The 26909-nt window shown below is 41.3% G+C and overlaps 1 protein-coding gene across 4 annotated transcripts in view; it reads right to left on the reverse strand.

Annotated features, from left to right (window-relative positions):
• NFIA (nuclear factor I A) overlaps positions 1 to 26909 on the reverse strand; it is a 391127-nt gene that overhangs the window by 17335 nt on the left and 346883 nt on the right. For 3 of the 4 annotated variants that reach the window (XM_065911941.1, XM_065911922.1, XM_065911913.1), the window contains one exon: positions 23975 to 24066. The exons of the other annotated variant lie outside the window; for it this stretch is intronic. In XM_065911941.1, the coding sequence (XP_065768013.1) occupies positions 23975 to 24066 (92 nt within the window). The remainder of the gene's footprint in view (positions 1 to 23974; positions 24067 to 26909) is intronic. 4 annotated transcript variants of the gene reach the window in all.

Raw genomic sequence — 26909 nt, forward strand, 5'->3', positions numbered from 1 at the left:
TCTGGGAGCGCCTGCTTTTCAGTCTTACAGGTGCAGGAGTCATCCTTTTTCCTCATTCACTGTGTAGATGTGATAGGCAGGGATAAAACTGTTCCTATCCCTCACTGAGGTTGGAATGAGCTTGACTATGGAAAAAGTCAGAGACCAGATTCTAGTCTGTGGGAAGTCAGGGGTCCAACTTATCTGTAGAACAGCCCTTGCATACCAGTTATTATAATATTATTCTATTATTTGGGGGAGGAAATAAGACACATAGAGACAAAACTTTGAAATACTGGCCTAAAACGTAAGCAGCATTATCACAGGAAACACTGATGTGATCTAGATGTCACAGAAGGGGCTGGGGTTTCATCGGAGCCAATTGCCCCAGATAAAGATGGAATGATTTTCCCAAGCCCAGTCAAATCTCTTGTGTGACATCCCAGAAAGCACAGACCGGGGATAAGTGAACAATGCTTTACTCCTTCTTCTGAAAACGTGGTGGGATTTAGGGTTTTATGACAACAAAACTTGCCTTTGTTAAGACGTGACTTGCAAAACAAACCCACATGGGGGAGTCGGCAGTTTCAAATGATAGTATTTTTTTTTTAATGCTGAAACAGCAAATGCTTTTTATGTTCAGATTTATTTCCTTTTAAATTTGTAGATTAAACTTACGACTAAGCAATATTCATTACTATAAACAATTAGATTCTTCCTGAATATTTCCAGTGGAGGTGCGTGGGAAGCTTCTTGGTGGAGCTGGGTTGGGGAATTGTGCAAAGGTGAGATCCCATAGTATTCAGTCTCTGTCAAGGGTCCTATCAATGATATCACTGTGAACATTATCTATGGGATCACCAGAGCTACGAGGCTTCCCTGTTAGAAATATAGATCCCTGCTTCTTAGAAAGAGGCAGCATCATTCTAATGCAGAAAATTTAATTCATTTTTACCTTTTTAGTAATGACTTTAAAAAGAGTGATCTCCTAAGTAAAGATTACTTAAGGCATATTTAGTGAAAGTGTTAATCACTCAGTCGTGCCTGACTCTGCGACCCCATGGACTGTTGCCCGCCAGGCTCCTCTGTTCATGGAATTCTCCAGCAAGAACACTGGTGTGCTTTGCCATTTCCTTCTCTAGGGGATCTTGCCGACTCACGGGTCAAACCCAGATCTCCCTCATTGCAGGTAGATTCTTTACCATTTGAGCCACCAAGGAAGCCAGAATTTAAGAATATGTCATAAAATCAAGCATGCAAACAAAATCACTTACTTTGCTTTCAGATGAGCTCTATTTGCCAGTGTTTTCCTAGTAACTGAGATTTAGGAACAGACTCGGAACTCATGCACACAGTACTGATTTGGAATAGTTCCATACCTCTCCTATCACTTTATTATATTTTAATGAAACCAATTACAGGTTGGATGACGGTTATATGTTCATTGGCTTTTTAAATATTCTTTTCTCTTGTTAAATCACCATATGGCTAAGAGATCCTATAATTCACTTTGAAAAACTGGTGGCAAGTTCAAATGACACATATTAACTGTCATTCTGATTCTGCAATCACAACCTCTTGCAGAGATGTCACCGTGTGCTATCCTAAAGGCGGTTCAGTTAAAAAAAAAGACTCAAAGACTTTTCTTTCTCTCAAAGAAGTGAATTGTCTGAGCTGAAATATGGCTTCCTGTTCCACTGCACCAGCTTTCTGTGTTGTTCTCCAGGAACACGTTTACAAGTTCAGGTTCAGGTTTAAACTAAATAAAACACTCCTCAGGAGTTTATAACTGAGCCTCATTTACATGTGCTCTCTCTGAACTCTGCCGGCCTCAGTAAGCTAGTTTCCAAGGCTTGGGGGAGGAATGTGTTACAGTTGGAATCTGTACTGCTTTCTCAAGCATTTTAGACTCAGAGGCCAGGCAACACCAAGCTTTGGATAGTATTAAAAGTTTCCTCAGATGTACTATAAAGTCAAAGAAAGAGGGAAAGAAAGAGAAGGCTGGGCCTAGAAAACAGAATTTTCTTAATTTTCCCAGTAAGGTTTTAGTGTTAACATTCTATTAATAGTTAAAAAGATTTTAGATGCATATTCTAGAATTCCATAGTCATGACTCTGGATTTCCTTGCAACCATTTTCAACTCTTTGTGGGAAGTGGTCAATGCATATTTGTACTCTTCAAAGATAAGATCTAGGGTTTGCATAAGCTGGTTTTCTGACTTGAAAAATGCAGTTAAAAGGTGTTATGAAGAGAAATATCCCCAATTCAGAAGGGATCTCTTATTATGTTTATGAAAAAAAATCTAAGGGTTGAAAAGATCTCAGGTCAATAAAGTTATACTAGAGAGGATGAAATGGCTATCTTGGGTTAGAAGCAGGAAGAACTGAAGTAGGGATTCTGAAATGCTCATAGAAACCAATCTGGGGAGAATTGGTTTCCTGGCTGACTGAGGTTAAGACTCAATCTCTTTGCTAAGCAAGGGGTCGGGAGTTCAGTGAAAGCAGCAATGGTTTTTATGGACAGAATTGGAAGGAAGGCTGGAGAAATAACACCAGGGACTCTGCCACTCAACTTTTGTGTGAATTTGAGTTAGCAAGAAATTGGGTACAACAAGGATAAACCAGTGCTGCAACACCTGAGCATTACTCTACAGCATCTTCAGCCCTGGAGCAAGCAGTTCCTTCCCGATAGGTGAGCGTACCCGGCGTGGTAGGTTGTGACATTCCCAGTACTTCAAGTTCAGCAGCTGCATCTCTGCACAGCGACAGGTGATAAGTCAGAAAACAGTTTAAAAGAAAGCACTGCTGTGGGGGCTCAGAGAAGAAACCGGTTCAGGGAGGATGGACTGAGTCCATCATGATTCTGGTCTCCATTTGTGCCTCTGATTAAGAACATCTTCCTAGCATGGTAGTTGTGAGGATGAAATAATATATGAAAATATGAAAGTGTTTTATTTTTTAACGTAAGTTAAAGTAAGCTATTAAACTAAGGCGATGCTTTTTCTATGTGTGCATCTGCTTTTCTGACATGAGGAAGACAGAAACCTCATCTCTGTATGCTAGTCCATATAGCTTTTTGGCCCTAGTACATAACACAAAATCACTTTTCTTGGACCAATACAATAACAGCATGGCTATGCTGGCTATCTCCTCTTTTTCTCAATCTCTTGAACTTAGCCTAACTCAAATGCAAGAGAAACATGAAGGATTTTTAAAAACCCAATGAAATATGAATATGCTTCCAAATAAAACCCTTTGCTATGAACATAGTAAGCTTCTTCTATTGGATAAAGACATGACTACAAGTAGAATCCACATAGGTGATATTCTATAGAAATGAATGATAAAATTAGTTTCTTTGGGGGCAGTAGTTTACTTATGATGACTGAACGAAATCAGGGCTTACAAGTCTACCAACTTCTCTGTTTTTGGCCAGGAATGACTGGCCAACCTGCAGAAAGATAATTTGCACATGCAATAATCTCTACTATACTATTGACTACTCATTCCCAAAATACTGAGAATTACATGTTCTTTCTTTTGTCTAGTTTTTGTTTCTCTTTTTTTTTTACTCCTAAATATCTACCTAATTTTAACTCATTCTCCACTATACTTTGAACTTCTGCCTTAAGGGTTGCTGTAGGAAACGTAACTCCTGATGTTACTTTTTTTTAAGTAAGTCTAGCAAAATGGTGGATAGGAGGAATCTGAAATTCAAATACTTTACAGATTTTCCTGAACATTTAATTTATCCATGCAGATCTTAATTCTTTTGAAGACAAAATAATTTGATAGTTGGCTTGATAGTTCAAAAAGCTTTACATTCATCAGTGTGTTATTTGGGCTTCTTTAGTGGCTCAGATGGTAAAGAATTCACCTGCAATGTAGGAGACCTGAGATCAATCCCGGGGTTGGGAAGATTCCCTGGAGAAGGGAATGGCAACCCACTCCTGTATTCTTGCCTGGAGAATCCTATGGACAGAGGAACCTGGTGGGCTACAGTGTATGGGGTCGCAGAGTTAGACACAACTGAATAACTAACACTTTCACTTTCTTTCAAAGTGTTGGTAGGCAGATGCAGATCTAACATTCTTTCATTTATGCCAAATCTTATGGTGAAACAGTAATCTCATCTTTCGGGAATTTTCTTTCAGAAACAAAAGGCACCGAATTTGGAAACATGCTCATTGGATGGAGCTACCTAGAAGGCACAGGATGAAGATGGCAAGCTATTCCCTGGGTGCACACTGGACACTTGGAAAAGCTGTCTTTTCTCTCCCACCCCTTAAGAGTTATTCAGGGGTTACAACCCCTCCTCTTTCTATGCAGCTTAGCTCTGTGCCTGGTTTTTAATCGTAGCAATCAGCCAGGAACAAGACAGAGGGACAGTCCAGATTTGATAGCACTGACCCCAGAACTGAGGAGCACTAGTGAATTCCGTAAGGAGTGTCATTCTGCAGTTCTTGTTTTACAAAGGTCATTGTGATACAAGGCCCGGGGGAAGAGCCAAGCAAACAGCCTTCCTGGAAGATGGTGGGGTGAGGGAAAGGGGAGGGATGATGTTACTAGGAGGGAGGGGTGAAGAGAATTTGGTACATCTTTAGACTTTGACAGGAAAAAATATTTGGGAAGAGACCAGTGGAGAGATATAGCATGGTCTTAGCTAAATGGTAGTGATGTAACAAACAGCAACATTCAGAGCTATCCTGATACCAGAGAGAACAACTGGCAGATATTAAGATCATTATTAGATGTGAAATTATACCTCTCACTGCTTCATTATCACTGTATTTCATAATATTTGTCTAGAAAGGCACACAAAGCCTATCAGGTTAAATTAATCCTAATGATCAATTTCAGTTTTATTCTAATTAAACAATTTCAATTTAATTAATGTGAGCACAGAAATTAGTCAAAATTACAAATGTAAATGTTGAACTTTAAATCAAAGGTCCTCCCTACTCCCTGCCTCTTGTAGAAGCACTTTAAAGTGTTTGCCTGTGAAAGTAGATGGGAGTTTTAACCTTTGTCTGCACTGTGAAGGACAGAAGTTAGAAAAATATGCCACTGAAAGCTACCCCAGAGCACAGACAGAAGCATGGGTTTAATACTCACCCACCCACACCCACAATACTAGGTGGTAGTGTGCAAAGATAAACTCTGCAAAGTGAACCTTTTGTTTCTCAAGATTCCAATGCACTTGAGTCAGTCTATGGATATTTGTTGTTTAGTTGCTAAGTCGTGTCTGATTCTTTGCAACCCCAGTGACTGTAGCCCACCAGGTTCATGTGCCCATGGGATTTCTCAGGCAAGAATACTAGAGTGGGTTGCCATTTCCTTCACCAGGGGATTTTCCCAACCCAGGGACTGAACCCGTGTCTCCTGCATTGCAGGCAGATTCTTTACTGCTGAGCCACCAGGGAAGATCTAAGGGATAATGAGCTTCTATAAAACACCTCTGTAAAACAGAAACTGTGCACCCATATCCTAAGCCACACAACTAAACTACCAGTCCCTTTTTTCCCTGGTGTCAGATACCCTGCCTCTCAGGCTGACCTTATCTCTGATTATCTGTATGGCCTCACAAATCATTTCAACTCCCTGAGGCTGGGCCCTCTAGTTCACAGGGGCTGTTTTAATAAAAGTAACTTCTTAAAGCTACTGGCATCTTAAAATGGATTTTAAAATGCCATGGGAGTATGCAGGGGGATTCCCTAGAGGTTCAGTGGTTAGGACTCCATGCTCTCACTGACAAGGGCCTGGGTTCAATCCCTGATTGGAGAACGAAGATCCCAGAAGCCTCACAGTGTGGCAAGGAAATAAATTTTAAAAAATGGCATGGGGTACATGTGTCTGAGTCATCCTATAAACAACTTTAAATAACCTTAATTCAAAGGAGATGGGAGCCAGAGCTCCAAAAATTTTAAGAAAAGGACCTGCAAACAGAATTTTTTCCCTAAAAATAAAAAAGATGCCAAAAATATGAAACAGAGAAGAGATAATAAAAGAAATGCACACTCTTCTTTTTCTTTTCTTTTTTTTTTTGTATTTAAAAAACTTGTGCTAAAAAAAAAAAAAACAAAAAACTTGTGCTGGTGAATCACAACTTGTGCTGGTCTGTAGTGTCACAGAATCTTGTCTTAGAGGAATGTTATATGCAGTGTAACATTCTATGTTATATCTCTTTATCCATAAAATAGCCACAACTTCTTTTCCCACAAATAAGCCTTCATCTATGGGCCCCCATCATGACTTGTTCACCATTGTATATGAGAATTTTTTGATAGCAATCAATCCACCATTACTATTTGGGGACATTATATGAGAACAGCAGAGTAATTTAACAGTATAGTTGATTAATGTAATAATCATCATTAAACTTAGTAATGGTAGTGGGATTTCCCCTTCCCTTGGTTAATGATCATGGACAATTCGTTTCTTGACTGCCAGTGGTAGAAATGGATTTTGAAATATTAACTTCTGCCCCATGGTAATGACACTTAGCCCATCACATTTAATTTTTGACCTTCACTGAACAGCATGATCCTAGTCCCCTGATTTTATAATCTTAACTAGGAAACATTAAAATATGGATTGACTCCAGTTGGCAGGAATCTTTATGTTCTTTTCACTAAAAAAGCTATAAATCCAATGGTTGACCTTTTATTTCCAGGTCACAAATGACACCCTCTCACTTTTGTCCATTCACATAGGATTTATGTTGGGGTCTACAGGTATAAGCCATGAAAGTTGAACTTTAGTGAAATGTCTTTCAAAGATGTGCACTTAACCAAAAATTTCCTACAAAAAATTAGTGGATGGCCTTTTAAAAACATCTATTATATCCTCAGGTTCACTGTTGGCTTCAACTAAATCTATTTTTCACTTGTAGTAAGTTTCTTCTAATAGTTGCATTTTTTCTGAGGATATAAAGTAGGCTTGTGTTTGGGATGATAATAGTACCTTAGCTCCCAACAAAAGTTTCTAGACCGAAAGATTTCTGAAATGTTCTCTTTGCCATCACCATAATTCATCTATTTCCAGCTGAAAAATGTTCCTTGTCCTTTCTCACAGAATCAATTGTATTGATGGGAGGCGTTCTGCATTGTCAATCAGGGAAATGTGATTTGATGGGACCCCAACGCAGTGAGATGGGGGGAGGAATACCAAACCTGCTCAGGTCCACGCCATCCGAGTGAGATCAATGCTTCCCATAATACTCTTCCTCTCATGTAGCACCCTAACTGTCACAATTAATAATGTAGAAGGAGCTGATTAACTTAAGTAAAGTGCTCTCTGCTGTGTAAACACATAAAGATCTATGAGGCAAAAAAGGGGGAGGGCAGGAAAGAACAAAACGTCATTTTTATTTTTCATGTGGACACGTTCTCACTTTTCATTCTTCTGTTGTAACAATTACTGTACCAGCCACTCTCATGGAGTCAATAAATTGATCTGGGTCTTGATGCTGCAGCAAGTGGACAGATCTGAGATACCATTATCTGCCATGGCGAGTGTGGGGGGTGGGGTTGCACTTTGGTGGCAGAGGGCAAAGGGGGAAAAGTCAAGGAAGGCAAGTCAGCATTGCTCCAGATGGGTGATTAATGTTCTCCACGGAGCTTCTGGAATGGAGAAACGCATGCCTGTGTGCATGCACGTGTGTGCATGTTACCTGTGAGCGTGCATGTGTTGGGAATGGATGGAGAAAAAGAAGCCTTCAACTTGGCTAAAGGATGCAGCCTAAGTAATACAGTATGAGCCACTTATTTAAGTCCCGGTGGTATTTCAGTCACTCACACCCATCTGCAATTCAATGAGGATCACCACCCCATTAGAGCTAATCATGTCAGCTGTGTATCTGACAAAGTAAACATTCAGAAACTGTGCTCCTATGTTCATAACTTGCTTTTGCACTGGGATTTTTTTCTTCTCTCCCTCATCTAGCATAAAGTTTAATAGTTTTTTAATATGAAATTATAACATACATAGATGCTCTCCATATGCATTCCTCAGCGTATTTTTCCTCACAACCAGAAACTGCAGCTGTTAGCTGAGTTTTAACTTGCTCCCTGGGAGTATGCTAAGTACATTCTTAATAAATAAATATCATTCCACGGGCTAATGAGAGAATTAATGGCACAACGTATGGAAAACGGACGTGGGAGGATGGGGGCAGAGATGACTCAGCTCAGGGGGGAAATTACCAGATTACCTCTAGGGATCTCACCACGTTAACATTTCTCTGTTTCTACCGGTACACACAGGTCCCTGGTCCTGAAGGTGAAGGAGATGCCTCCTGCTTCATCTCTGGTGCTGACGTATGTTCCATTCTAAGGGGTGAAAAGGCAGCAGCACATGGCAGCTTTCTGTGTACCAGGGTAGGGTGCTGGCAGCTTTACACTCTAACTGTATTGAATTTTCACAAAACTAAGTGGAGTGCAGGGCTTAATTTAGAATTTTATAAATGTGCTATCTATGGGTCAGAAAGGCTAAAAATTACCCCAAGGTCTCTGTAGATGTTTGCTCAGGCTGCCATGACAACATATCATAGATTGGGTGGCTTAAACAACTGAAATTTATCTTCTCACAGTTCTGAGGCTGGCAAGTCCAAGATCAAAGTTCCAGCTGATTTAGAGTCTGGCGAGGGTCCTCTCCCTGGCTGGCAGATGGCCACCTTCTTCCTGCCCAGTCCTCACATGACAGAGAACCTGCTCTCTAGGGTCCTTCCTTTTTTTTTAAGCCACAGTGTGGCTTGCGGGATCCTAGTTCCCTGACTAGGGATTGAACCAGGGGTCGCAACGGTGAAAGTGCTGAGTCCTAACCACTGGACCACTAGAGAATTCCCTGTCTTTTCTTATAAGACCACTGATTCTATCATGAGGGTCTCACCCTCATCTGAATCTAATTACCTTCCAAAGGCCCCATCTCCAAATACCATCACACTGGGGACTAGGGCTTTAATATGAAATGGGAGGGGGGCAGTTACAATTTAATCCATATCAGTCATGTACTGAGATAAATCAAACTCAAGTCTATCTGGCTCCAAAGCTTCTATTTTCTCTGCTAAGTTATACTGCCTGGGAGAAGATAGTACCTCATGACCATAGGTCTTAATGCTGCTGCTACCTGTAAAATCTCATACTTCCTGAGGGTTAAACCAAGGCAGAGATCTCTTTCCATACAGAGATCCCACTGTGCCCTTCACCTGCTTCCTGTCTCCCACGGAGTAAAGTCCAAGTGCCTGCATTCAAGAGCAGACCCCATCTAACTTCCCAGCCTCATTACTCAACATTCTCTGTCATTTACCTTATATTAACCAACACACTGGGCTTCCCAAGTGACACTAGTGGTAAAGAAGCTGCCTGTCAATGCAGGAGTTCTAAGAGATGAGGGTTTGATTCCCGGGTCGGGAAAGATCCCCTGAAGGAGGGCATGGCAGCCCACCCCAGTATTCTTGCCTGAAGGATTCCATGGGCTGAGGAGCTTGGCAGGCTATAGCCCATAGGGCTGCACAGTCAGATACAGCTGAAGCACCTGAGCGTGCATGCACACAACCAACATACCAACAGAGTAGCGTTCTCTGAACATATACCACGAATTTTGGCATGAGCTGTTCCCCTCTCCAGGAATGCAATTATGTCTGTCTCCTTGCAAATGAGCTCATGTGAAATCTCCCCTAGAATATATCTTCCATGAATTTCCTGCTTCTCCCCAGGGTTAGTCACCTACTCTCTGCACTACTTGTAGGTTATACATACTTCAAGTGTTTCCTTTAGCAAATCTTACTATAATTTTTTCCTTTTCTCCTTCGAAGTTGGTCAGTAATGTATGGCAGGGATTGGATCATATGGCAGTAGACCCCTTCCACCCTAGTGTGATACTGGGGATACAGTATGTACTCAGTAAATTCTGGCTTCTCAGGTGGCTCAGTGATAAAGAAACTGCCTGCCAATACAGGTTTAACCCCTGGGTTGGGAAGATTCCCTGAAGAAGGAAATGGCAACTCAGTCTAGTATTCTTGCCTGGGAAACCCAGGGACAGAGGAGCCTGGTGGGTTAAAGTCCATGGGGTTGCAAAAGAGTCAGAAACGACTTAGCAACTAAAACAACAGTAAATTCTGGTTTGTTTTCCCTCCCTAAGGACAAACACATAGCTGGTGAGTGGGAGAGATGAGCTAGGAATCTGGGTATTTTGACTCTTAGTCTAGTGTTCCTTTTACTCTACCAAGAGGCACTGTGGTCATTTCCCTTACTGGACCTTTCTCTTGTATTCTCCTCCCACCCCCCTGGTACTATTCCTTCGTCAATACACATACACACTTGACCACAGATCCATGGAAGGAGAATTGTGCTTGAGAAGGGCAGAAGCTGTGTGCCACCAGGGCTGGCCTGAAATTTCCTTTACCGTGTAGCACATTCAGCTGACTCATTGAAAATGATATTGCTGCTGGGAAAGATTGAAGGCAGGAGGAGAAGGGGACGACAGAGGATGAGATGGCTGGATGGCATCATCCACTCAGTGGACATGAGTTTGAGCAAACTCAGGGAGACAGTGAAGGCCAGGGAAGCCTGGAGTGCTGCAGCCCACGGGGTCACAGAGAGTCGGACACTCTACTTCGTCAGTGAACAACATCCAGCCTTGGAAGGTAGTGCTGGGCCCTTCCCGCCAGGCTGTGCTGAGGATGTTTGTGTCTGGCTGAGCCCAACACTTCTAGACTGTGGAGGGGGCGGGGGTGTGGGGAAGGGAGAGCGTGAGGGAGAGGAACACAGGGCCAGGACAGCCTGTCCTAACCCAGTGTCCCAGCTCCAACCCAGGGATCCAAGCTTATCACAAGCTCATGTGATTCATTAGTTAATGTGTAAAGCATTTGGAAAGGGAAAAGCCAATTAGAAGTGCTAAGTTATTTCATCTCTGCAGTAAAGGAAGCCATGCGAAGCCTAAGGAAAAATTCTCATGCAAATATTTTGGAGGAGGCCTGTACTTTGGAATGTAACTCAATGAATAGGCTCCATTGAAAGGCTATATCCCCGAAACAGAGGCCACCGATAAAAGAATGTGCCTTCGTCCTTAATAAACAAACAGGAAGGTAAATAAGGGTGTGGGGAAAGTGGCCAGAAAGAATCACTCAAGAACTCATATGACATCCTGGAGAAAGATCTCACGTCGGACAATAATAGGCTCTGGCCTTGAAACTGTGCTTTGGTGGAAACTTCAAGGTCTTAGACTCATTAGATGACCTGGAAAAGCCTGTGTCTGAAGGGAACCCCTCCTAATGTGAACAGTCATTATTTATAACCAGAAAGCTTTTTCTCTGCTTTTTTTTTTTGGCCATGCCACCAAGCATGGGATCTTAGCTTCCTGACCAGGGATCGAACCTGCGCCCCCTGCAGGGGAAACACTAGAAGCATGGCGTGTTGACCACTGGACCACCATGGAAGTTCCGTGATCGGTCATTATTCAGAATGCAGAAACACGTGGTAAAGCAAATGCCTTCCTGATACAGGGTTTGCACATGTAGGGGCTTTGTGGAAGTGGGAACCCCACCTGCATTCCCTTCTCCCCTCAGAGCATGTAGCAGGGCCAATCCATTTTCCTGTTCTCTGAACTCTGTTGACTCAAGCTCAGCAAAACCAGGCTCTTTTCTTTTGCAAAGGAAGCATCTGGTTCCAAGTCATAAAAGAGAAACCCAGAACCTGCTGCTGAGTGTTTGATAAGCACCTGGGAGGGTGCACGGACGGCACTGTTTCCCAGCGTTCGCCTGTGATTACAAAGGCACCTGTCTTTCAACGCAGCCTTTTTGGAGTGCTCACTTACCAGGATAACCTTGACTCAGCCCCGGGGGGAAACTGTTTTACCCAAAACTCCAGTACTTCTGCCCAAATCCTGGAATCCAACAGAAGGCTTAAATGAGATGATCACTATTCACTCATACATACACACAGCGTACAGGTCTCCTAGACACACAGGGAGTGAGTGGAGGGAAGGCACTGAAGCAAAAGAGGAAAGGAGTTAAATGCAAGAACTGGAGGTGAAAACATCATGAAACCGGCCAGGGCATGGGAAAAAAGGAAGATGACAGATACTGTTAAGAGTCCTCCCCACTATCTATTGCCCCTTCTTTCTCAGGGCAATTTTGTTTAGGGACGACAATGTGACCAGCCCTGGGTAAATAAGTCATGATCTTAGCCAATCAAGATAATTTGTGTTGGCTTTACTGGCATTCTTTGCAGCTAAAGATTAAAGATTAAAATGTGACCATTAGCTTTAGTCAATGAAACCCAAAACAGCAGGATCCTTGTTTCTTGATATAAAAGAAATAATGGGGAATGACGTGGGGATGATGTCTGGAGCTGCAGCAGTCATTTTGTAGTCAGAGGCACCTGCTTGTGGATGCTAAGGATGGTACAACAGAATGTTTGAAACAGCAAGGCTCCCGCTGGCATTCTGTAGCAGCTGAAACAACCCCAACAACCATTCACTGACATATTTCTTGCTATGCAGGAACCAAAAAATCTGATTGGCTTAAGCCATAGTTAATTGGATTTTCTTCTATGAGGTGGATAACACTATCACTTTCATTTCATAGATGAGGAAACAGAATTTTAAGAGTAACATGTCCAAGATCACTCAGATAAATGGCACAAACAGGATGTGAAAACAATCCTACTCAATCCTAAGTCTATCCTACTCTTCAATTCATGACTTTGGCCTTGTTCCCCTAGCCAAATCAGATCATGAGCATCTAGAGTATTTCCCTTAGGAATCTCCTACACTGTTGGTGGGAATGTTAGTTGGTGCAGCCACTATGGGGAACAGTATGGAAGTTCCTCAAAAAACTAGAGTTGCCATTTGATCCAGAAATCCCACTCTTGAGCATATATTCAAACAAAATTATAATTCAAAAAGATACCTGCACTTCCCAAGTTCACAGCAGCACTCTTCACAATAGCCAAGACATAGAAACATGTCAAATGGTCAAATGATCAATGGCAGATGAATGGATAAAGATGTGGCACATATATATAATACAATATTACTAAGCCATAAAAAGAATGAAATAATGCTATTTGCAGCAACATGGATGCAACTAGAAATAATCATACTAAGTGAAGTAAGTCAGAAAGAAAGACAAATACCATATATCAGTTATATGTGGGATCTGAGTGAAAGTCACTCAATAGTATCCAACTCTTTGTGACCCCATGCACTATACAGTCCATGGAATTCTCCAGGCCAGAATACTGGAGTGGGTAGCCTATCTTCTCCAGTGGATCTTCCCGACCCAGGAATTGAACCGGGGTGTCCTGCATTGCAGGCGGATTCTTTACCAACTGAGCTACCAGGGACACAAATTAACTTTTATGAAACAGAAACAGATCCACAGACATAGAGAACAGACTTGTGGTTGCCAAGGGGGAGGGCAGAGTGGGAGAGGGGAGGACTGAGAGTTTGAGACTAGCAGATGCAAACTATTATACACAGAATGGGTAAGCAGCAAGATCCTTTTGTATTTCACAGAGACCTGTATTCAATATTCTGTGATAAACCATTGTTGTTGTTCAGTTGCTAAGTGGTGTCTGAGTCTTTGCAACCCCATGGACTGCAGCATGCCAGGCTTCCCTGTCCTTCACCATCTCCTGGCGCTTGCTCAAACTCATGTCCATTGAGTCAGAGATAAGTCCTCTGTCACCCCCTTCTCATCTTGCCCTCAATCTTTCCCAGCATCAGTGAGTTGTCTCTTCACATCAGGTGGCCAAAGTATTGGAGCTTCAGCTTCAGCATCAGTTCTTTAAATGAATATTCAGGGTTGATCTCCTTTAGGATTGACTGGTTGGATCTCCTTGCAGTCCAAGGGACTCTCAAGAGTCTTCTTCAGCACCACAATTGGAAAACACCAATTCTTCAGTGCTCGGCCTTCTTTATGGTGCAATTCTCACATCCATACATGACTACTGGAAAAACCACAGTTTTTACTATACGGACCTTTGTCAGCAAAGTGATGTCTCTGCTTTTTAATACTATGTCTAGGCTTGTCACAGATTTTCTTCCAAGGAGCAAGTGTTAATTTTGTGGCTGTAGTTACTGTCCTCAGTGATTTTTGAGCCCAAGAGAATAAAGTCTGTCACTGTTTCCATTTTTTCCCCTTCTATTTGCCATGAAGTGATGGGACCAGATGCCATGATCTTAGTTTTTGGAATGCTGAGTTTTAAGCCAGCTTTTTCACTCTCCTCTTTCACCTCCATCAAGAGGTTCTTTAGTTCCTCTTCACTTTTCTGCCACTAGAGTGGTATCATCTGCATATCTGAGGTTGTTATTTATCCCAGCATATGTGTGTGTGTGTGTATATACACACTGTACATACATATATACATACATACATTATGGTTTATCATAACTAAGGATGCTCAGTTATGATAAACCTTAAAGGAAAAAATATATAAAAAAGAACCTGTATATATATATATATGCAGGTGTGTATATATATGTATGTGTATAACTGAATGATTTTGCTGTACAGCAGAAATTAATGCAATATTATAAATCAACTATATTCCAACTTTAAAAAAAGAACATCTCCCTCAGTGTTCCACTCATTGGAAACATCATTATCAAGACCCATTTCAGAGCTGGACACGTTGATGGCAGTATTGCATTTGATGCTACAATTTTCTGACTTCACTGTAAGGCTCTCATCAAATTCTGACTCAACTCCTCTCAGCTCTGTCCAGCCATTCACAGCTTCTTTGGTCAGTCTTTCCTTCCACTTCATTTTCTATCCCACTTTCCCCAAAATCCAAACAGCTAATTAAATATCAGTAAATGCCAGACATTTAATCCATTCTCTTCTTCAAAGACGTCTAAAATTTCCTGAAGAATCTCCCTTTTACCTTCCCCTTCTCCATTGCCATTGATCTCATTTAAGTACTAACAAAGAAGCAAGCATGAAAGGAACCATTACTTGTTGAACACCTACTGTGTGCCAGATTCCATGCAGGCATGCATGCTCAGTCGTGTCTGATTCTTTGCGACCCCATGGACTGTAGCCCACCAGGCTCCTCTGTCCATGGGATTTTGCAGGCAAAAATACTAGAGTGGGTTGCCATTCCCTTCTCCAAGGGACCTTCTCAACACAGGGATCGAACCTCGCATCTCCTGCATTGGCAGTATACTCTTTACCATCCAGCCACCTGAGATGGAGGGCATGAGGAGAAGGGTGACAGAGGATGAGATGGTTGGACGGCATTATTGACTCAATGGGCAAGAGTTTGAGCACACTCCGGGAGATGGTGAAGGACAGGGAAACTATAGTCCACGGGGTCGCAAAGTGTCGGACACGACTGAGCGACTGAATAACACCACCACCTGGGAAGTCCTGCCAGATCCCATATAAACACCTTTCATATAAAAATCCTTTCAGCGATCATCAGTTCACTTAACTAAGGAGTTTCCTCAAATCTTTTTCGAGCAAAGCAAAAAACAAACAAAAGCACTAAAACCAAACTAAAACATGCCGTTAAACGTGATGGTATCTCTGAAGTTAAAAAACTGAGGAACAAAAGCCGACCAGGACCTAGAACTGAGGCTCTGGCTTGGTCCAGAAGTGAAATTTGTGGCTGAGGACAACTAAAACATGCTGCCAAGCTAAAACTTGAGAGACAACGGTTCTGTTTATTGAAAAATGTATTTTAAGAGTGTCTCATAGGCTGTCCATGAGTCAGCTGCCAAGTGTTTGTGAAGAGAAACGTGGCAAGACCATACAGGCTGGTGTGGGGGCTGGGAAGCTGGAGGAGTCACTCCTGCCCGCAGTAGGAGGGAGCAGATGGCAGGGGTAACTCATCTCCCTGAGGCGGTGCTGACTATTCAACACCTACGGCTAGAGCTGAGAATGTAAGAGAAAAAATGATCAGGCACTGTTTTCTCTGCAGATGCTGGGGGTCCATTCATCTGCCACAGTCCTCACTACCCTCAGAAAAGGGGCTTCCCTAAGTGGCTCAGGCGGCAAAGGATGTGCCTGCAACATGGGAGACCAGGTTTTGATCCCGGGGTCAGGAAGATCCCCTGGAGGAGGAGATGGCAACTCACTTGCTTATTCTTGCCAGGAGAATTCCATGGATGGAGAAATCTGGTGGGCTATAGTCCACGGGGTTGCAGAGAGTCGGGTACGACCTCACTTCACTATCCGCAGAGATGTGATTGATTCCCCTTGGGAAGTCTCTTCTTCCTTGGGGCACAACTTATCTTAAGGTTAGATATCGGGGAGCAGGGCAAGGACAGAGGTGCCCAACGGAGTAAGGCTTTTGGAGTACCTTTAGGGCAAGAAGCTCCATGGAAGAATCCAAGAGATTCTGAACTTGTGGAGTTTTGTCCAAATTTTGTCCTAACTGGATGGTCACTTTAGATCCAGCGTTTGGCAGGCAGGTTCTGCCCTTAACCACAGAGCAGCACATGATGATGGGCTGAAAGGCCACACATGTCCTTTCCTGCTGGGGGCACTGAAGGAAGTGTGGGCTCTGGAATCAGAAGTAGGTCTGTGTCCTGGTTCTGCCCACCCCTGCCTATGTGGTTCTGGGGAAGTCACTGCCCTCTCTTTAAACCTTTACACAGTTTTTAAATCTATATACTGGGGATAACAATAGTAACAGCTCTGCCTACCTCAAAGTGTTCTGAAGATCACATGAGAAAATACTTTGTAATCCAGAAAACAATGTTTAAATATAAACAGTTATCAACCAAACCACCAATGCTATCACTTGTTGAGTATTAGCAGGTGTTAAGCATTTACTTTTTCTGCACTGAGTTTAAGACTCAAAACAACCGTAGGAGGTAGATAAATACAGTTATCACCATTTTACAGTTCATAAACCAGGCTAGAAAAATTGAATTACCAAGAAAAAATTTTAAAAATTACCCAAAAATGAAGCATGCATGCCACTTTTAAGTGATGAAATAAAGCTCCAACCAAGATCTGAAAGGAAAGCTCACAACCTCAGCTGCTCTGCTCTCTGGGCAGAGCCTGGCTGTTCTCACAGATGTTGACTAATGTCATTAGTAAAGGTCTTTTTCCCAGGCAGGATGAGAGAATGAGCTCAGTCTTGATTTCACAGATGCTGGAGCTAATAGGAAACTGGGGCAGGTCTTCAGAAGAACCAAGTACAGCGGCGGTCCTATTCTTTGGTGTAAGAGTCAATCTCAGGCCACAAAGAGAAAATGGTCAGTAACCTTTCATCATAAACAGTTAAGGATGCAGACAGTATTCAGGAAAGAGATGTTCTGGAGACAGACTGGTTCAAATCCTGGCTACCTCATTTGCCATGGGACAAGTATACTCTCTGAAACTTCAATTTTCTTATCAGTAAAACAGGGAGATTCCCTTCCCATACCAGGGAATTTCTCTCCTACTCTCTCAGTTGTGTCCAACTCTTTGTGGCCCTTTGAACTATACAGCCCGCAAAGTTTCCCTGCCCATGGGATTTTCCAGGCAAGAATGCCAGAATGGGTTGTCTTTTCCTTCTCCAGGGGATCTTCCTGGACCAGGGATTGAATCTGCATCTCCTGTGTCTCCTGCATTGCAGGCAGATTCTTAACCCACTGAGCCATCAGAGAAGAAAAACAAGGTTAATAGCACTAATCTCAGAGGGCTCTGAGGCCTGTAGTTAGTGCAGGCACAGAAACTAAGATGCATCAGTTCGCGTCGGCGCTTAATACAGAGTGTCCATTTAGCCAATTAACTTTTTTCAGAGTTAGAAGTAAATGGAATTTTATCTGCCACTCCTCTCCAATCTTGGGAGTTTTCAGCTGTATGGGCTTGTAACTCAAATGCTCAGACCCAATTCTAACTAGAAGGGGGAGGATGGTTTATTTTCTTCTCTATAAGTAAGTCTGAGTTTCTTGCCTTTGCAGCTCTCCAGCTGCTCCTTGAACTTCTCTGTGGTACCCAACTTCCTACAGGCAGGCAGCTGGGGTCAGAGCGGGGAGGAGGCAGGGAATGGCTTCAGCTAACTGCACTGCAATCTCAAGTGAGCTTGGTGTCCGGGGTGAGAATATTACGCAAGGAGTGTTGCTTCTTGGAAATGAGGGATGGTGGGGGATGGGAGTCTGGCCGATACGCCAGTAGCAGGAAAGGATTCTAATAATTTCATCTGCTTGGTCCAAAAAAGACAGAGCTCAACGTGTCTTTCTATTTTACATGGGATAAAGTCTTATTGTCCAACTCATGGCTGGTCAAATTAAAAGTAGCAGAAAAAAAAATTAAAATAAAATAAAAGTAGCAGAAAAAGGTAAAATGTCTAAGAGCCAGAGCCATATCATCAGTCCAAAATTAGACAAGGACAGAAAAGCTATCTTGCCTTGTCTGTCCATTCCACTCTTTGAAAGGTCTTTTCCCCAACTCCAAGCCTCTTAGGCAAATCCTTACTGTAGCTGGTATCGCACTGCATCATTAATGTTGTTATTGTCATTACTGTTATTTTTTACATCTGTTTCCTCTATCAGTCTTTGAGCAACTTGAGGAGAATTGTTATTCCCTGCATTCTGTAGGTGTTGGGAATACAGTCAGAAATGATGAGTGATTGATGAAAGGGATTTAGAAAGTTTTGCATTTTGCAGATCGCCTGAGCACTGGTTTCTCAGGCGGAGCTTCAGGAATATGGCACATAAAATGGCAACAGATCCAAACACTCTCATACCCACCACCTCCCTATTGTTCCTTGTGCATCCCCACCAAAGGCAGACGAGTGCTGTGCCCATAATTGAGCTCTGCGGGGACCTCTCCAGGTGAGCAGGTTTCCGGCACAGAGAAGCATGTGGCTTGTGCACACGTCTGTAAATTTCATGAGGCAAAGGCAGTCACATTGCTTGTGAGTCAGGCAGCTAAATGATTTATTAAGCAAAGGTTACAGCACCTGTGCCTTTTTGTCAACAAATCAGGCCCATGCCATGCCAAGCGATTCTTCTAATAACCCAAATGGTAATTTGGTTTTAAATAGCCTTTCAGATACCACAATTCTGTTGAGGCAGAACAGTGATAGATTTGGGTGGCAGGGAAGAAATGCCTGTTTTTAATATTGTTTGCGCTCATTTTTCATTTTAAAGAATTAGTCCTCATTGGCGTTCTGCAGGTTAAGCATTTTATTTGAACATTCTGATTAAACTGGAACCTGAATGAAAATGAGTTCTTTGCTCAGTCCTTCTGTGTGGGAATTGGTATTTCTATTTATTACCTGATGATGAAATATTAACTTTTTTTCTCTAAATAAATGCCTCCTTTTAATGGCTCTCGTTTTCAGGGATCAGATTAAATTATGAGATGCAATTGAGATGGTCATTGGCTTTCAGCTGTTTGATATGATGGCATGCTCTCTCCTGTCATTCAGTGGGCGTGCAGGGGACATTAACAGTGTCCAAAGGGAAGCAAATACTCTATGCCCCAGAGTCATTTCCATATGTTATTATCAACTGTCATGGGACAATACTGAAAAATAAAGAGATTTGGGGTAGTAGTCTTTTCTCAGAAGATGGGTGTTCTAAAGACTGTCTGGAGGTGGCTACCCCCCGTGTTAATGATGAGTTATAAAATGGAGGAGAAGGAAAAGGGGAGGCAAGTCATGATAGTAGCAGAGGTAGCAGAAAAGTGAGGCAGATGAATGGGATGGATAACCTGGCAGGAATGTTCCAACAGAGCCAAAGCTGGGGTGAATTATATTAATACAATGAAATTGGAAGGCAGTTTGAAAGAAAACTAGCTCAGGGCAAGGCTAAAAAGAAGGCAATTCTGTCTCAGCAAAGGGAGGAATTCTCTGGAGAAAAAAAAAAATAGACTGGAAGGAAGGAGGAGGAAAAATGGCTTTCAATTATCCATGTTATCTTTCCCTACCAATCATTACAGATGATGAATAGGTGCAATAAAAGCCAATATTCAATTTTTCCAATTTACATGGAAAGAAGGCCATAATATATTGTTAAGGGGGAAGAAACAGCAGGTTACCAAACAGTGTATATAATATGATCTCGTTTTTGCAATATATTTGTATGCATAGAAACAGTCTGGATGGATTTAGACAGAAATGTTAACAGTAGGACTACAAGAGATTTTTTTTTCCATCTGTATTTTCCACAGTTAACATGTATCATGACAGTAATAAGAAAAAGTCATTATTTTTGAACTTCCTTATGAATCATTTAGATTCAGCGCATATTTGCTGACTACCCACTATGTGCCGGACATGAGAACGAGTGCTTTCAGAGAGCTCAGCACAAAATGACAGTGGATTATTTTCTGATAAACAGTCCACTCTTCCTGGCTGTTTTACAGAATTTCAGACTCTCCAGAGGTGAAAGGGTCATTAAGAGTTTATCTAATAATTACATTTAAAAATTGTGATAAAATGTACATAAACGTTACCATCTTAACCATTTTTACGTGGACAGTTCAGTGGCATGCAGGACATTCACACTGTTGTGTAACACCAACATCATGCACCATCCATCTTCAGAGCTTTTTTTCATCTTATAAAACGAACACTCTATACCACTAAACAGTAACTGTCTATTCTGCCCTCTCCCCAGCTCCTGGCAACCACGGTTCTGCCTTCTGTCTCTGTGAAAGTGACTACACTAGGTACTTCATATTAAGTGGAATGGTACAGTGTCTGTTCTTTTGTGACTAGCCTATTTCACTTTGCATAACATCTTCAAGGTTCATCTATGTTGCAACACATTGCAGAATTTCTTTTGTTTTCAAGGCTGGATAATATGTATTATACCACATTAAAATGGTATACACATAGTAAAATGTATATGCCATGTTTTGTTTATCCACTCATCTGTTGATGGACACTTGGATTACTTGACTCTTTTTAGCTATTGTGAATAATGCTGCTACAAACATGGGTATACAAATATCTCTTTGAGATCTGGTTTTCAATTCTTTCGGACTATCAATTCTTTCAAGACTCTAATGATCAGAGTCTATCTCTGATCAGAGCAAACCCAGATTTAAAACCAGGGAATATGCCAGTGCTATTCCTGAGAGTTGAGCATCAGTCTCTGAATATCTGCAGGAAAAGTAGCTCATCACTCTCTAAGGCAGTAAGTACAATACAGTAGTTAGATAACATAGGTCTTGAAGTCAGACAGAACTGGGGACACATTCTTGCTCCGTTCCCCACTGTACAGCCTTGGAAAAATCAACCACTCTTTAGATCTCAGGTTTCACATCTATAAAATGGAGATAATTATATATATCCTAATGGATGGCTGTCAAGATTTGTTGGATAACGTACTTAAGGTACTTAGTGCATAGAAAATGCTCAATAAATAGGGGCTATATATAATCAAGTAACTTTTTTTTTTTTAAAGGAAGGGTCTTATGATAAACTGAAAGCTGCCTACTTCAAATGTCTATTCATTAGTTCAAATTCTACTAGAAAGAAATAGGGACCATCAGTTCAGGCCAGTTCAGTCGCTCAGTCATCTGTTTTCCAGAGGCTGATGCTCCAAGTATTTGAAGAGGTTTCTCTGGGGAAAAGAGAGGCCATTTTATTTTGTATTTGTTTATGGATTTCTGTGCAGGATACCTTTTCTGCATTTATAAAGTTCACCTATCTGCTTGGCTGACTCTTCAATTTTTACTTCTTTAAGGCAGAATACAAAATTTTGTTTTCCCAGAAAACTTTTCCCATAATGCAATTAATACAAATTTCATGCCTATTAGCAAAAATATTTATATTAAAAAATGTAGGCTTGCCTAGGAAATTATTAATCTGCAGGTCATGTTCAGATTATGTCTTAAAAAATTCCTATAAAAATTGCTCTTCTTAACTAATGTCCTCTCAGAAAGATTATTTTTTAAATATTATTTTTACTATTTATATCTATATATACGCCTTCCAAATGGTTCCAGAAAGTAGTTCTTTTAAAAAAGAGTTAATATATACATCTAAATATTAAAATATTTAGAGCACATAATTTTTATCTCAGGATATATTTTTGGGGAAAAAGAATAACTCCATTAGTGCAGTTTCTCATAAGACAATTGGGGATGGCTTTCTCCAAGCCAAATGTGGCAGGTGTCACTGTGATAAGAAACATTTAAGCTGTTGTCCCTATGATGCCAAATATTTAACAGAAACTCAAAAAATTCAGTTCCAGATGCCAATATTGGGCCTACATGACATCATTCATCCAGATGCGTAGAAAATCTGGATTTTAAGAATTGAATTTTTGTGGTCAACATCATGAAGACTCAGTTTGTGGGTTAAATAAGGCATTTGTGAAACAAGGCCATATTGGAATAGAACACGTTTTGATTATAGAGAAACAAATTGAATGGAATGCAGGGTACAATTTCAGTGCAGTGAATCACAGCTTATATTAAAATACTATGTAAAATACAAACAGGGCATTTCCAAACTGTATTTTTGAGGTTTCTAATGAAGTAACCTGAGCCCACTGGTGCTTTGAGAAAAGAAATCATCCAATATAAAGCTACTGTCCCCAATTCTTCCCTTCTCATTCAATTTGACCATGTAAGCCAAATGTACAACAAGAAATGTTCTACTTTAATGCATCTGAGGTAATTATTCAACTTCAGATTCAGCAGTTAGGTATTTGAAGGTGTGGGAAAGTAAGCAATAAACTTGAACAATTTTGTGGGGAGTATGGAATAGGCAACTTTAATCCTGGATGCCAGTGTACCTGCCCCCCCCCCACCCCCCGCCAGTTTCAGAAGAAACAGCAGAAGCGGGAAATTCAAGAGTTAACTTTCTTCCTCCCCTCTGTGCTTCCCCTCTCCTTACAGCTGCCTCCTCCGAGGCTGTACTTTCTGTGACCCTGCTTCAGTGTAGGAAGGCTTCAGATGCAATGCTGTTTAACCCACACTGTCGACACAGCAATAAACTAAAATCCTTTACAGAGAAAGCAAATGGACCCAGGAAAGCAAATCTATTTCGTTCATAAGCACCTGCTCATAGTGTTACAAACAAAGATGAATAGTTAGAAATTAGGCATCTGGAGATTACACACCACAGCACATGCACAGAACATCTTGGAGAATTTTTCCAAACACTGTGTTGAACAGAACCTCAAAGCGAAAACATTTTCTTTATGTCAATTCTGATAATATACAGCCACATTCTAGTTAAGAAATGAGAGAGGAGCTTCTTCTAAAACTTGTATCTAATTCTATTTTACAAATCTCTAAGTATCTTTATAGCTACTACCCTGGAATTCTAAAAGTCTTTCACTGTTTCTCAATTCACAGCAGCTATTTTAAAACTTTTAAAAGAGAGACTTTCTCTTTGACCTATGCTAGCACAAAACACATCTATTGAAAAACAAACTCTAGATGTCCTGGCCTACTCTTTTTTTTTCTCAATCACCTACCTCAAAACATGGCATTAATTCACATCCATCCCCTCCCACCCCACTGGTGCCAGCGTAGCCAGTAACAAATACCTCCTATTTCTGCACCAATACCAGCAACTTAACAGGGCTCAGCAACTCTTTCTTTTCCTTTCTCTTAGAAAGACTGTCAGGGTCCTGGGGACCCTATAACGAGTACAGAAGAGTGGCTGGCCCCCACTCCCAGCACGCACTCTGATGTCACTGGCAACCAGAGTGTACTTTCCAGGTTCAATAGGGACCTTCTGTCTGCTCACACGCAGAGACACGGATTCCTAAAAGATGGAGCACACTCTATCCAGCCCTGGGAAAATTTTCTTCCCATAGCAAAAGCAGGTCTGGCACAGAAGCCCTCCTCTTCTACTCCCTCAATACAAGAAACAAAAATTGCAGGCACTGTTTTCCATGATTTCTGAGAACACATGGAAAGGTGGCTGAAGGGCCCGGACGAGGTGGGGGTGGGTGGGGGGGTCGGGAGGTAAGGGGACCGAACAGGGACTGGGAAACGCAGCCTGTTGTGGCGAAAGATGAGTTACAATGCACCTGATGAATAAAACAAGCTGCACCACATACAGAAAAGATGAGAGCGGCCCACCTGTGTCTGTTGAGGGATATTTACAAAGCTTGGATCCCGTGGTCCAACACTGACGAATCGGTTTGCGGGGGAGGTGCTGGGTGTCGAGTAGGCTGTGAAGGGAAGGGACACATGCGTTCAGGAAGCAGCACGAGATTGCACACACAGACAACACCAAAACACACGGTCTCCGAGCCTACGCAGCTGATTAACAAGGAAATGTGCAAACGCTGTAGCTAGCAGAGGGATCTAGCTAGCGAGGGCATTTTAGACAGTCAAAAAGGAAGGGGGCTTGGCTTCCAAAGACTGCTGGAGTAAAAAACAGCATCAAACTGGGGCTCAGATGAGCTCTTTTCTCCTTTCATCATACAAATTAGAACATGCAGGACATTTGCAAAGTATACTTTCTGAGGGAAACATGAGTTCTGGGGTCAGAAAGAGATATCCTAGTCTTTAAAAGCACAGGAGAAAGAAATTAGGTAGAAAGGGGAGGAAAGCAGTTCATTTTACAGTCTTGCTTTTTACACTATTACCGTCCTAAAGATCATGGGATGTTCCTGTTCCTTTATCTCTAAATACAATAGAAGAGTCTTTACGAAGGGACTGGGTTATCCAGAAAGGAGGTGGGAAACCATCTAGAGCACACTGGCTTTACAGGCTTAGTGGGGTGTCTAGAATTCTACGATCACAAAATGTGCTTACAGTATTAACATTTGGAGTCTTCCCATCCTAGAACCTTTCTGTTCAGGCACAAACCATCAAGACCCCATGTAAACCTGGAACCTCAGGTACCACTCTTCAGCCTACTATACTTTTCACAGTACATAAATGTTCTGTGGCTGGTTTTTATACGTATATTGAAGAGCTTCACTCTACAGAGAAAAATTCTGTAGTTTTAGTGTTTCATTGGCTCATATATCCAAATGAACATTTTTTTTCTGGTGTCCTTCACCAGAAATTCACTTCTTAATCACAAACTGCAAGGATTTATTCATATTCTTTCTTTACTAGAATTTTTAGACAACTACTTAATTTCAAATTTCTTAACCATACTTTTAAAAAGCCTAAGTTTTCTTGACTAACACAAGGCATGCACTATCTAAAAGATGAAAAGGATTTGCATTTTTTAAAAAAACACAAATAATTGAAGGAATAATATCAAGTTCCTTTGCAAGATATTTTCCCCCGCATTAACATCATCTGCCTCTCTTCCTTTGATTTTCTGTTTTACAGAAAACTGCTCAGACTTCTTGTTTCCCTTGTTAAGCACATCTAGAGACAAAAGTTCCAACCAATCTGGCCCAAGTTCTATTGGTCTTAGAAGTAAGTCACCCACGCAGAGCTGTGATGGTCATGTAGTAGGGTTGTGTTGGAACAGAGGAGGAATAAAAGGGTCCCCTGATATCTATTAAGAAGAAACTTTTTGTGGCTGTAGTATTTGTTTGAGAAGAATTTGTCCAATAATAGCTTTATCTAAAATGATCTAATTGTATGATACATTATATTGTCTAGCAACCGATTTCTTCCCCAGCCCAGCCTGTCAGATTAACCTCTACAGATTTGAAGAATACATTTAGTTATTCTGTATGTGCCTCTCACTCATTGCTATGGGGAAATTTACTTTTTAAAAAGCTCAGTCAAATACTCTTTATTAATGGTTTCATTCAGCCTATTGCTCCACTTTGCTGTGCTTTCAAAAGTCTTAACAGAAAGTTTTATACTGAAAATGATGGACTATAATTACCTGATAGTGAATTTATCTGCTCCTAGGGCACAAAGAGGATGTGGGAGAGATAAGGAGGAAACTTGTAGATAAAATAACCTGTTAAGCCTGTTAGCAATTAGGAGGAAAAAAGTATTTTTCACATGTGCATAGGTAGGTAGATTGAGAAGGAACAAAAAAGCATGAAGAATAAATTAAGGTTCTAAGAGTAAGTGACTGAGGACAAATGCTGAACCGTAAGGCCTTGGTGTGATAGTCCTAGCAGAGCTGTGTGTACATGCCTGCATTGATTATCACAGATACACATAGCATTTCCTATGATGACTTGACGGCACTGGTGACATCCCAACAAGCATGCTGACTGATCCTAGGAAACATATGCTTTTTTTCTTTTCTTTTTTGTGTGAAGATAGGTCTTCACTGACCATAAAAATGCTTGTCTCTCAGTTGTGTCTGACTCTTTATGACTCCATGGACTGTAGCCTGCCAGGCTCCTCTGTTCATGGGATTCTCCAGGCCAGAAGAGTGGAGTGGGTAGCCATTCCCTTTTCCAGGGGATCTTTCCAACCCAGGGATCAAACCTAGGTCTCCTACATAGCACTAAATCTAGAAAGATTTGTATTACACTTCATTCTGTATTTAATATTTTTGCCAGACATAAATTTTGCCATTTTGCAAGGAGAGTTACCATCTAAATAATTGAGTCACTCAAAATTACCATGAGACTAACAGTTGGCTCTTGTTTCTTCTTCAATCATGAGACCAAACATCCCAGGAGGCCCTTAATGCCCTCATGGGCTATAAAACTGCTCCAAAATTTATTTTATTTTTTTTAAAGAGCAATACTGAGAGAGGCGGTAAGGTGTTTCCCTTAAAAACAAAAAGAAAAGATAAGACAACTATAAAGATCTGGGAGTCTTGGAGTATCCAAGTCATTGAATGGAACAAAAGGTGCTCAGGGAAACTTATTCTATAGAAAGTTGATTCTGGGAAAAATCAAGGATACAGGAAAAACAAGGGAAGGAAGAAAGAAAGTCTGACTCATCTTCCATTATTGTAGTTACAACAAGCAGAGTATTCACCTATAACAGGATGCGGTTCCAGAAATGATATGACATAGGGCTAATTTGATTTTTCCCAAAGAATCAGTGGAATGAGGGAGTTATCCTGTTGAACAAAAGCTTCAGTTGAAACTTTTTGTTAAAACAATCATATATGCCATGGTGAATCAAT

Source organism: Muntiacus reevesi, chromosome 1, assembly GCF_963930625.1.
Source record: "Muntiacus reevesi chromosome 1, mMunRee1.1, whole genome shotgun sequence".
Taxonomy (NCBI): domain Eukaryota; kingdom Metazoa; phylum Chordata; class Mammalia; order Artiodactyla; family Cervidae; genus Muntiacus; species Muntiacus reevesi.